Here is a 13,498-nt window from a genome sequence, read left to right on the forward strand (position 1 = left end):
CCACTTCACAATCTTCCCAGTACTGCCAATTATTGGTACAACAAACCCATCCAGTATTCCTTCCAACACAGCTTAAAACTCCATTCCAGCTGAAGAAATTGGAATCTTAGCAAAATATTTGTCCTTGAAAATACTCAATTCAATATTTAACCATTAATTTATCTATTAGGAAAGATAGAATGGTACAAATCACAAACTCTTCACCAGAATAGTAAGGAGGGGCAAGCACACAGGCTTAGGGTAGGAACACAGGAACAGGAGCATAGGAACAGGAGTAGGCCATTCAGCCCCTTAGGCCTGTTCTGCCATTCAATGAGATCACGACTGAACTAATGCTTTGGTTACTAAAGAAATTGGAAGAAGGCTACGACCTCCCAGACAGAGCTGGATATGCCACATCTGTGAGCCCAGTCCTTGGCTCGGCAATTGCGGTCCAACAATTTCTGAAGGTAGGGGCATAACCAGAATATTTGCAGCATGGTAACATCCGGGCCTCAGCTCCTTTTGTCATGGAAGTGAGTACTGTGCACACAATGCAGGTGTGTCTGTTGGGGTTGGTCCTATACTGGAGGAAGAGTTTCAGGGAGTTAGTTCACATTGGATGCTGCCACGCATTGCTGACTATTGGTTATTGAGGTGATGTATGAGGCCAGCAGGTGGAACACCATATTTGTTCCTCATGGAAGGATTGACCTATTCTAGTGATCTGTCTCTCTCATGTCGGGCTCTGGATCCACTTCACCAGGGGCGCTGCTTCAGAGGGATTGGTGTGTGCACAGCATGGGACTTTCATTTAGTAATACAGCTACAATGACAGCTACAATGACATCGAGTAAGCAAAAATATTCATGAATCCAATATCGGGCATTAAGGTTAGTAAAATATGTTAAATTGTTGGTATCTTCAAGCAATGCCACTCAGTATAACGGTCACAGTGACAAGAATATAAGGGGAGGTTTTACACCTTGGACACTCCCCCTGTAGAACTGCACCCACCAGCAGCGCATCCCGAGAAACCGAGCACCCCAGCGTGTCATTTACAGACAGGACATCACATGCTGGGAGGGTGGGAAATTCTCAAAATACACCCCTGGCAGGTGCAGTCCCACACTGGAAGAATCAGAGGCAGGACATCTCCCCTAAATAGTTCAAATATTTATCCGTCACCCTGAAATAAAATAAGATTTAAGTAGCAGAGGGGTGAAAAAAAATTGCTATTATAGTCAGCACTGAAACTTTTGATAGTATCAGCTTGCCTCAACTGATAACATGCTCATCGCCGAATCATAAGGTTGTAGATTCAAGTTCCACTCCAGGACTTGAACATATAATTTAAAATGACTCTGCAAGGCAAATGTTGACTTTCAGATGTTAAATTGAAACCCGGTCTGCCTGTTCCAGTGATTCAGTTTGACATTGAAAGTCCCGTGCTGCTGTACCAACAGGAGCAAGCAGCTATCCTGCTTATTTGCCTCAACCAACACCACCAAAAACAGATCGACAGGACATTGATCTAATTTCTGCAGCTGTGGCTCAGTGGGTAGCTCTCTCCCCTCTCAGTCAGAAGGTTGTGGGTTTAAGTCCCACTGCAGAGACTTGAGCACAAAATCTAAGCTGACACTCCAGTTCAGTACTGATGGAGTGCTGCACTGTCGGAGATGCCGTCTTTCAGATGAGACGTTAAACCGAGGCCCTTTCTGACTTCTCAGGTGGACGTAAAAGATCCCATGAAACTATTCCGAAGATTAGGGGATTTCTCCCTGGCATTCTGGCCAATATTTATCCCTCAATCAACATCACTAAAACAGATTATTTGGTCATTATAACTTTGGTGTTTGTGGGACTTTGCCATGTGCAAATTAGCTGCCGTGATTCCTACATTACAACAGTGACTACATTTTAACAAAAAGCACTACATTGTCTGTAAGGTGCTTTGGGAGGTCATGAGGTCATGATAGGTGCTATATAAATGCAAGTTCTTTCTTTTCTTTCTTTTATTTAAGGATGTTGCTGTGTGCAAAAAAGGCTACTGTGTTTGCCTACAAAATAGTTGTTACGGCACATCAAAGTAATTCACTGTGAAGCCCTTAAACGATGTCTCTGGGGGACATGATGTAGTGTTGACATGACCTTTCGAGGATGAAGGAGGAAATCTAGTTGTGAAGGATGGAAGTATGGCAGAGATATCAAAAAAATTGCACTGTTTTTACATATGATGGCGTTAGTGAGAATGTAGGTGTACAAAAGGAGGCAGGGGAATAATTCTCGAGCTAACTACAGAAGTGGGATATAAAGGGGTGTTACAAATTTTGGATCTGCTCTAGATATTCTCTTGGGTTAAGCATCACTGATCTCTCCCATAAGCAGCCCCCATGTCCCTAACAACCAGAATTTTACTTTTACTATCCAATATCTAGATGCACGATAGTATGATCTGGGTGTCACAATGAGACCATTATGCTATATGACGGAATATCATTATCTTAGGCACTTGTCCTCATGTGTACTTCTCCAATCTTCAAAAGGCGGACTGATTAACACTTTGATACAGGGGCAGGTGCAGTTGATTAAGTGGCTTTATTTTGCAGTCTATAGGTGAATGCTGAGAATAAGTTCTAGCAAATCTCATCATATTTCATTTTAACTTCAAGTTCCAACTGATAATAACGGTAATAATAAATCACACCACATTGTCGCAGTAAGTGGGCTAAGTAACACTTTCTTTTGGTCCATTTAATCACTGCCCCATGTCACTTGTTTTCTGGATTTGAAACTTCTGTGGACTTACTTTAACTTCAATGTAACACTTTGACAGAAATCATTTCCAAATCCTTCCATGAAAATGGCTGAAAAACCCAAAACAAAAAATAGGGCAAAAAATCAAGGGCAGCCCACAAAGGCCAGGTGTGATAGACAAATTTAATTGAATGTTTTCGAAGAAGTGACTGATTGGATGAATAAAGGGAATATAGTAGAAATAGTGTATATGGACATTCAGAAAGTATTCAATAAGGTGTCTCACAGGAGATTATTACAAAAATACAGGCTTATGGTACAAGAGGAAATGTAACTGCATTAGCAGGTAATTGGGTGATGGACATTTCTTTCATTTCCTTATAAGCTACAACCAAGCCATTCCTCTTCTATGCAACATCAAGGAGTTGAAATAAGTCTCATTCCACCGCCTCCAATACCGACTCAGCCTTTCAAACTGTGGGCCTTCTCACCTCCCTCAGTCTTTCCTATCTTGAACAAATCGAAGTTATGTATTTTTAAACTGCAGCATTGCATACTCGCTTTCTGATTTGCCTCATCATCTTTCCTCTTCTTTACAACCTTGATGGTGCCTGGCACAATGCAGCTTGGCACTGCACCTAGTCTTCTCAATTAAAATGTTTCATGAAATGTAGCCTTGCAAAACCCATCCAGCAAAATAACTGAATACCTAGAATGGAGGATGTTTGTTTTGCTAGCTGACTACTAATGAAAATAGCAATTAAGTAAATACTTATTAGTGTCCCCCTACATCATTCTTTTCTTTCCCATTTGCTGGATTTGTTTTGTGTATTGAGATAGAGAGCGGTCATATTTACACTGCATCGTTCTGAAAAGCTATAGTTATATAAAGAATAGGCATAAAATGTAAATTTACATTTAATATTGAATCTCCAAATGATTCGGCTGACATCTCTGCTGTGGTTTGGTTTCTATTCAACAGAGACTAACACAGTATGTTCAACTGGTGTGCATTACAAACTGATCCACTGAGCTTTCAAAGCCTTGGGATCTCTTTTCTCCTGGTGGTATAATAAGACCCTAAAAGAGATCGCTGCATGGTTTAAATGCCGTGATACATTATGAATATGTTAGATAAAAAGAAAGACTCCTCTTCACACCTGTTGCAGGTTTATTTCTCTTTCAGGAAGCTCACAAATATCATGCACACAATCACTGGCAGATGTGTGTTTCCTGCGACATTGCTGTCCTCCCAAAGGCTTGGCTAGTTTATCGAGTGAGTAGAAAGAAAGACTTGGATTTATATAGCGCCTTTCACAACCACCGAATGTCTCAAAGCTCTTTACAGCCAATGAAGTACTTTTGAAGTGTAGTCACTGTTATAATGTAGGAAACACGGCTGCCGATTTGCACTGAGCAAACTCCCACAAACAGCAATGTGATAATGACCAGAAATCTGTTTTCGTTATGTTGATTGAGGGTTAAATATTGGCCAGAACTCCTCTGCTCTTCTTCAAAATAATATCTTGGGATCTTTTATGTCCAGCTGAAAGAGCAGATGGGGCCTCAGTTTAGCATCTCATCTGAAAGACGGCACCTCTGATAGTATAATACTCCCTCAGCACTGCATTGGAGTGTCAGCATAGATTTTTTGTGCTCAAGTCCCTGGAGTGGGACTTGAACCCACAACTTTCTGACTCAGAGGTGAGAGTGCTAACCACTGAGCCACAGCTGACTCTCTAAGTACTATAACATGTAGGTTCACTATAGCAAAGCAAGCGACATTTGAGACTACAATGCACTGAGATTGATGCAACATTTGTTGATAACAAAATCATGGTACGCAGTTTCCAATTGGTACATAAACATTTATGACCGAGCCATAAACCTTGCCTAACTCGACTGGCATTCTACCACCAAATGTGAACTAAATCTGAATTTGTGTACCAAGGTTGTGTTGGTGTTGATGTTCAGAATTCACTACAGTCATAACATGTGTGCAAGATCAAAATAGAATCACTTACTGTGGTCTTGAGGCTTCTGCCTGGTCAGTCTGAAGCTTTTCTCCACCTTCCACTTCCATTGTGCAATACACAATACGATTGGGGGCCACTGATTTCAATCCTTGAACTTCCATTATAACAATCTAAAAATACAATAAAGTGGCTTCAGGGACATCTAGGTAAGACCTTAGAAAACGTACAGTTTTGTGCTAATTTAAGACAGGCATTGGCTGAAGCACAGTACACGTGTACATTATTATATGAAGGAGTTAATGTCCACATCATGGATGGTGCCCAGGACTTGACTTTTAGGGGTGCTGGAGGACAGAAGCACAGAAAGCACTGGCCTCTTTCTCCTGGAGGAACCTCCAATGGAAAACAGTGGCACACAGGTGCAGTAAAAATGGCACAGCAGTGCCTGGGCACAGGCCTGTAGATGAGTGGGGCTATCTTTGAGCCGAATCAGAAATACAAAAGTATCCTAAAAGAATTTCTACTGAACCTTGCATTCTATGTCACATATCCTAAACCGGCTTTTTTCCTATTGACAAACATTCACTACAAGCCCACTGACTCCCACAGCTACCTGGACTACACTTCCTCCCACCCTGCTTCCTGTAAGGATACCATTCCATTCTCCCAGTTTATCCGTCTCCATCAGATCTGTTCTGATGACGCCACCTTCCATACTAGTGCTTCCGATATGTCTTCCTTTTTCCTCAACCGAGGATTCCTCTCTACTGTGGTTGCCATGGCCCTCGACCAAGTCCATTCTATTTCCTGCATTTCTGCGTTCACGCCTTCCCCTCCCTCCCAGAACCATGATAGGGTTCTCCTTGTCCTCACCTTTCACCCCACCAGCCTTCACGTTCAACGGATCATCCTCCGCCATTTCCGCCACCTCCAGCATGATCCCATCACCAATCGCATCTTCCCCTCCCTTCCCCTTTCAGCATTCCATAGGTACCATTCCCTCCGTGACACCCTGGTCCATTCCTCAATCACCCCCAACACCCCTTCCCTTTCCCATGTCACCTTCCCGTACAAGCGCAGGAGATATAATACCTGCCTTTTTACCTCCAGGGCCCCAAACACTCCTTCCAGGTGAAACAGCGATTTACTTGTACTTCTTTCAATTTAGTATACTGTATTCGCTGCCCACGATGTGGTCTCCTCTACATCGAGGAGAGCAAACGCAGATTGGGTGACAGCTTTGAAGAACACCGCCATTCAATCCGTAAGCATGACCCCGAGCTACCGGTCACCTGTCACTTTAATTCTCCGCTCCACTGCTGATCTCTCTATCCTCGGCCTCCTACACTGTTCCAATGAAGCTCAACGCAAGCTCGAGGAACAGCATCTCATTTTTCATTTAGGCAATTTACAGCCTTCTGGACTCAACATCGAATTCAACAATTTCAGACCATAACCCCTGCCCCTATTATTTTTTTCTTCTCTTTTTTTCTCTTTCCCATGGCAGCTGTTGATGATTCTGCCATTTCCATTAACACACTATCTAGATATCTTTTGTTTCTTAACTTGCCCCATTACCATCTCCTTTTGCCTTGCATCATCATCATCCCTTTGTCTCTTAATCTCTTCTGCCTTCCACCCTATCACAGACCTTCCCTTTTGTTCTTTCCTCCCCTCCCTCCGGTCCCTGCCCCTACACTTGCTTAAACACCTGTTAAATCTCTAACTTTTTCCAGTTCTGACGAAGGGTCATCGACTCGAAACGTCATCGACCTGAAACATTAATGATGTTTCTCACTCCACAGAGGCTGCATGCCTGACCTTCTGAGTAATTCCAGCATTTTCTGTTTACATTTCTTCCTTGGCATTGACATTTGCATGGTCCCAGCAGCTTAGGAGCCATCAAATTTCATGAGGCACATGTCGCTATCTGTACTTATCATGATATCCCTCAATGTCATTCATAACGTGATATTCATGCTGCTCTGAAACGTACTGATAGGCAAAGCATTACCTGCATTAGTTAGGCATCTATTTCAAATATCAACTGCTCTGGAGGGGGAGAAGATTGGGTACAGCTAATTACTCAGCTGCTCAACAAATTCATTCCCAGAGGCATAGCTTGATTTTTAATTTGTAAAAGTGATCTCAGATGGAAATACAGCAACAACTTGTATTTATATAGCACCTTAACACAGTAAAACGTCCCAAGGTGCTTCATAGGAGCATTATAAAACGAAATTTGACACTGAGCCACATAAGGAGATATTAGGGCAGAAGAGATAGGTTTTAAGGAGCATCTTAAAGGAGGAAACAGAGGATTGAGAGGCGGAGGTTTAGGGAGGGAATTTCAGAGCTTGGGGCCTAGGCAACAGAAGCCATGGCCACCAATGGTGGAGTGATTAAAATCGGGGATGCTCAACAGGGCAGAAGTGGATGACCGCAGATATCTTGGAGGGTTGTGGGGCTGGAGGAGATTATAGTGATAGGGAGGGGCGAGGCCATGGAGAGATTTGAAAACAAGGATAAGAATTTTAAAATCGAGGCGTTGATTAACCGGGAGCCAATGTAGATCAGCGAGCTCAGGGGTGATGGGTGAACGGGACTTGGTGCGAGTTAGGACATGGGCAGCAGAGTTTTGGATGACCTCAGGTTTATGTACACCTTGTCAAAGAAAATTAAACAGCAGAAATGTTGCTTCTGCCAAATATCAAATACTAGTTCCTTCAATTAAATTATATATTTAAGTATGAGTTCAAATTTGAAATCACTTATGCACAAAATGGGACTGATGGTGAGCACCCAACACACTGGGTGCTCGCCGCCGAGAAATCAGGTATGGAGATTTGCAACGTGCACAGGGTGTGCAGCACAGGCCACTGTAGGTGAGTGACTTGGGCCCAAATTTGCCCAGGAGTTGCTCCGTTTTTTTTGGAGCAACTTGATTTTTCTGGAGTATCTTAAAAATCCCCATTCTGCACATTTAATTTGCGCCAGTGTAAGTGAGTTAGTTAGGATTTTGTTTAGTTTAGTTTTTTTTTTCAAAAGGGGGCGTTACCAGCCATTTTGGCCAATTAAGCCAGTTTGGACAGCTAATAGTTGCTCCAAACTAACTTAGGCCAACATATGTGGCCACTTGTGGCCGCACAGAAAACCCTTGCGGAGAGTTAAGAAATCAGCGCAGGTAGCCAGAGATGGTGGGGGGGGGGGGGAAGGGAAGCACAGAGGACCTTGCAAAGCACTAAACACCTTCACAACAACTAATACAGATTTTATACTGTAACTTTTTACACATTCCACTATATAAAGCTTCATAAAATATGCACTTTTCAATATCACTAATATCAAAAGACAGAGGGTTTCATAAAACCATTTATGAATCAAATATTTTGCTAGCAGGGCTATGAACAATGGTCACTTGCGCAAGGTACCTGAGGGTGCCCATGCAGTTACTCCCCAATAATGCACCCGTGGGTGCTGATGGAATGTTCCCAACAGGGTATCTACGGTTATTCATGCAGTTGTTCACTAAGAATTGGTGGGATTTTTAAAAAATTAACCGAAGTCATAATTACTACCAAAATAAAAGCCACGACCAGATATTTGCTGGTACTGAGAGACCAAACCTATGGAATGTTTTCTCTGGTCATTTTCACCTTTTAACAGCCAGTTGCATTGTGCCATTGACAGAGACATTTTCTAAATCATTTAAAGAAACTCTCCTCCTCCCCTTCCCCCCTCGATCAAAAGTCTCCCCGCACCAACCTCTTTCTTGTAGTCCTCACCGCGGGAAGGCAGTAGCCGGCCTGTGCGGCAGGCCACTCGACCCGGGAAAGGGGCGGCGAACATCGGGTCATCCCTTCGGCCAGGGATAGGGGCGGCGAGCATCGGGTCCGGCTCACAGCCTGCAGGACGCACTGGGAGGGCAAGGAGCTACTGCGCAGACTCCACTGCGCATGCACGCAGCTGCCGGCACTGTTTTCGGCGCAGGGCTGTAGCTCTGCCCCCCACTCCACGAGAAACGCCACGCCAGGACCCGGGACACACAGCAGAGCAGCCAGAATCGTTAGTAAGTTTTTTGCCGCTGTTTTGAGCGCACAAAGTCGGCACATCTCGGGGAGAGTGCGCCAGAAAAAGGGGTTGTGGAAATTTGGGCCCATAAATCTGTGTATAAGCCTCATTAGGTCCCCCAAAATAATAGTCAAATTGTGTGGCTGCCCTAAAATATGCCTGAGCACACTCTAGTAAAAAAGTCAAAGGGGCAGATTTTTGTCTCCTCCCTGCTCCCTTTTTCGCCCCGGAGCGGCGGCAATGAGGTGTTCTGGGCAGATGGTCATCCTCCAGTGTCCCACAGCGACCCTTGGGTCTTGTTTTGCGACAGTTTGGAGCAGCACCGCCAGGAAGAGCTGTGCTGGCGTGCAACGCCCCTGATTATGACACCGGCGCGAATTTTGACTCTTGCCCGACCCGTATGTCCCACAGCGTGCCCTGCAGTGAATGCCTGGGAAATCAGGCAGTGCAATGATACCAACAGCGGAGAGGTAGGTAATGGACACCTAACGCAGGTGTGATTGTTTTGTCATAATTTTTTTTGTGTTGTGGTGGCGTGGGCAATGTTTTGGGAATGTTTTTGTGGCTTTCTTTTTTAGTTACCCCCCCCTCCCCTCCCCGGTCTCTCTTGGAATGCTCTCGGCCCGGCTCTTTAGCTCGGGAGTTTCCAATACTAGCAGCCAAGAAAGGTGTACAACGCCTCCTTTAGTGCTGCGACACCTGACTCAGGGCCCAGCTTCCTAATGTTACGTACTGAGGCGCAAACTGTTCCCGGGCGCAAACTTTCCCGCCCCACCACCATTACCGCCCCAAAAACATCAAAGCCAAAAATCCAGCCCCAAATCCCTGGCAGCCCTGCCCAGTATGCAAACATGGTGCCCCCCTACCCCCCCAACACACAAACACACATACAAAACCCCTGCCAAGAAATCATCATGAATGGGCATCCAGCAGCCCTTCACCAGCAGCTGGCCGCTGAACTTCTCATCCTGGCACTTCAGAAGCATCATGAGCGTTGCATCCAGGAACACCAGAAAGTGAATCAAAATGAGTTGGCCTTATGCTATTGCCAAAGCTAGCACCTGAAGAATGCTGGCACTGAAAGTACTGCGCAAAGGCTGCATCACCTGCCCTTATGTATATATTTCTCTTCCGACTGATTGCGAGTGAAAGATCAAATCGGGGCAGCGGCCCAACATTTACAATGGGTGATTTTTTTTATCCGCAGCTTAAGAATTCTTGATTCTAATGTCACAATTCTTGGGAAACCAGTTTTACCAGGATTTGTTGCCCCTCCAGTTTCTATTGCTGTTTATTCCTTTTAATTTCTTGCCTCTGTTTTTCACTCCGGCCACTAACCTTTTCTTGACAGAGCAGAACAGTGTATTGCTCCACAGTATCATTAACATCTGCGTGAGGGGGCAGCTGTCTAAAAGTAGATACACGTGCGTTATCTAAAATGAGACCAGAGCTGACTGACACCAGCTGAAGATTTTCTATGTTTTTTTTGACTAATTCCTCTTCAAGCTCCAATTTTCTATAAATTGTTCTTCACTGTAGTTGATTCCTCGAAAGAGCAAGGATAAATTTCTGCGATAAAACCTACTCCGATTACTATAATAGAACCTGAGGCCACTGAAACAGTTGCAGAGCGTGGAGGAAATGGGAAAGATTATAGCTGCTACCTGCTTCACCGGTGATCCTGTATCGGTATAAAGTGCTGGCTCGTCAACCGCAAATATTTGAGGTCAGTGAGTCACACGACGACCGCTTGCCAACTTCATGCACAGGAGGAGGAAATAGTTTCCTATATCTTTTAATTGGGTGCATGCCAAACAGGAAATTGGATGGACACCCATCCAAAGCCTTGCATGCTGATCCTGCATGTCATTCCAGGGCCTACATCATTTGAATGATTTGCAGAAACTCCTTGCTGGGAAAACACCTGCGACTGGGAGCCTGTCTGCTGAGGACATCCTCCCTCCCGCCCCCCCCAAAGAAGAATGGTCCAGGGTGAATGGGAGGTGGTGTACTCTAGTGTCAACGCTATGAACAATATCCTGTGTACTTGGTGACAATGTAGAAAGACACTTAATGACCTTATCAGGTCAGCCAAGATACGAGGAAAAAAAACATTACCTTCCATTAATGCAGTGTACTAAGCAGGTATGGCACTTGCAGATGATCTTTCCAAACTATGTTAAAATATTTTCACTGCTCATCAAGGATGCCCATTATACAGCAAGATCCAATTTGCACAGCCAACCTTTATACCAGGAAGTGTAAGTGCATTCAAACCAGAAGAATCCTAATGCAGCAAGCAAGAACAGTCAGTCTGGCCTGCATAGTGACATTTGGCCACCGATGGATGTCACTACGACAATCGGACCTTCTCACTTCTTGTACTCTGGTTGCTAGAGAAGACTGCCCATAGCAAAAGAGCATGAACACAAGCAAGAGGGAGATCTCCCTCCGAAGTCATGCAATGACCCATACAAACATTTTTTATTGGGCTCCTTCTCCTCAGGCCCGAGAAGTCACTGCCTTTATTCCTGCCATGGGGATGTCTACTAAGGCATCCAAAAATGTGGGGTTCTGCCCAGAACTGCCACACTTGCAGCTGCTCCTCCTTCAGACATATGCAGGTTTCTCTGTGCTGTCTCTGCCTCCTAGAGATGACCATCTGCCTTTTTATACACTGCAATAGCACAGCACTTCCCTCCCTCTTAATAACAGTAAGCAAGTCATGCATATCAAACTAGCTCTGCCCCAGGAAAATAGGACGGGGCGACTATGGGGTCATATTGCTGGGTGGAAGTCCTATTTCGCCACACTTCCGGTGGGAAAACAAAATCTACACAAGAGTTTTTCAGACTGTACCATGTAATGTCATTGATAAAATCTTTGAAGAAGTTTATTGGCCCAATGAAGGGCATGAAGAGATTGCAATGCAATGATTGCACTACAGCACTGTGAGAAGCGATGGAGGCTGAAGACCCTCTCTCACTTTATCGAACCCTTGTCTGTGCTGACCTTAGCAGGGCAGCAGTAAGGATACAACAAAAGGCCTCAGTACCACTATCCAGCAAATCCTGCTTGAATGCAAGTGTGTCAATACTGGTTGATGAAGAATTGCACAGTTAAATAATCTTTGCAATTGATGACATTCCCCCTTTTATATTCCTGACAATTCTTCTCAATTCAACCTCTGGAAGATCACCTTCTGCTGGGTTAAAAATGGCACTTCCGTTCTTCATACTCTCAATTCTGTAGCTTCTGATGGTTTGACTATCAAATTAGTACCCAAAATATCAAATCCGTGGTTCTATTTAAAGAGAACTGAATCGTGACTGGTAAGTTGATTCACTTGCGACCATTTAAAACCAAATCAAGAATCACATTTGTCTCTTTTCTCTCAGCACTATTCAAATGCAGCTGTCAGCGGGTTATGTATCAGGATCTCTGAAGAGAACACATTCATTCTTGTTTTTCTATAAATGTCAACATGATAACAAATCATTTAACAATTTGGCAGCAGCGAATTAAAAATTGCAATGGCATATGAATTCCCATGGGCTACACAATTAACTCACCTCTAGTGTGAATGACAGCACAACATCTGATTTTGAGAGCTGAATTTCATTTTCATCTCCAATGTCCAAAAAGGAGGAATTCTGGGACCGCTTCAGCTTCTGAAGTTTAAATTCTGGGCCTCCTTTTGCCACTGGTAGGCTTTCCAGGTTCGCCATGAGCAGATTGACAGAAGATTTCAGCTCCTCTATGTACATGTTTTCCATATCCTTCTGGACAAACTTTAGAAATTTTCGCTCCTTTGAAAACATTGAGAATAGAAGAAGAACAAATCTAGATGCAACACACATCAGGGTGCCACTGACAGATAGTGATGAGCAGCTGACATTCTCAGTGAGGTACTGTGAAAGTATAGCTATTGTTGCATGGATTACCAATATAAACAAAGATAGTTGGGCCAGTTTACCCAACCCCACCTCCTCTTCTGGTTGGGTGCTTGTCAGAAACGTACCTGTAGTGCACTCGGTCTAATCTGGCCTGAATATAGCCCTTATTTGTAGCTTCAATTTATTACTCTAAGCCCAATGTATCCTCGACACAGGCTTGTTCTTGGGGAGGATCCTGTGCCTGGAAATTGGACAAAAATGGAACCACTATTGCAGTCCCGAGAGGCCTGTCACATCAGTAATGACCACTGGCTGTGGGACAAGGATTGCCAATCTTCCAGGATTGATAGGGAGTCACCAGGAATTAAAGATGAATCTCCAGGACACTGCTATGAGTAACCAGGGAGAAACATCATAGGGGAATTAAAAATAAATAGTGTTTTAAAATTAAAACATTTCTTTGAACACTTTTGCTTATTAATTATAAAAATATTGGAGATGGGAAAAAACGGTTGTTTCACTGAGTGTCAAGAATCATCCAACGGATAACGAAGAATCTATTCACTTCCCAATTGGCGTGAGAAGATGATGCACTGTGAGGATGGATGTGTCAATGGTGGGAGCTTGGGGACAGGGAGGTTGGAGGCAAAAGATTGTATGATAAAATCTCCAGGAATACGTCCAACTAGAGTTGGCAAACCTACTTGAGGCCACCAGCGCTGATGCCAGTCCCACTCCCCCAGATAGAAAAAAGGACTTGCCTTAAGATTAATTAATGATCTCATCGTAAAGGATCCTTTTGGGAAGAGCATGGTAGAA

The 13,498-nt window shown here is 44.0% G+C and overlaps 1 protein-coding gene across 8 annotated transcripts in view; it reads right to left on the reverse strand.

The window, feature by feature from the left end:
- The window catches only part of cadps2 (Ca++-dependent secretion activator 2), an 863,559-nt gene that overhangs the window by 417,613 nt on the left and 432,448 nt on the right, over positions 1-13,498 (reverse strand). For all 8 annotated transcript variants that reach the window (XM_070900583.1, XM_070900582.1, XM_070900585.1 and 5 more), the window contains 2 exons: positions 12,356-12,592; positions 4,761-4,882 (listed from right to left, as the gene is read on the reverse strand). In XM_070900583.1, coding sequence (XP_070756684.1) covers positions 4,761-4,882; positions 12,356-12,592 — 359 coding nt within the window. The remainder of the gene's footprint in view (positions 1-4,760; positions 4,883-12,355; positions 12,593-13,498) is intronic.

Source organism: Pristiophorus japonicus, chromosome 15, assembly GCF_044704955.1.
Source record: "Pristiophorus japonicus isolate sPriJap1 chromosome 15, sPriJap1.hap1, whole genome shotgun sequence".
NCBI lineage: Eukaryota > Metazoa > Chordata > Chondrichthyes > Pristiophoridae > Pristiophorus > Pristiophorus japonicus.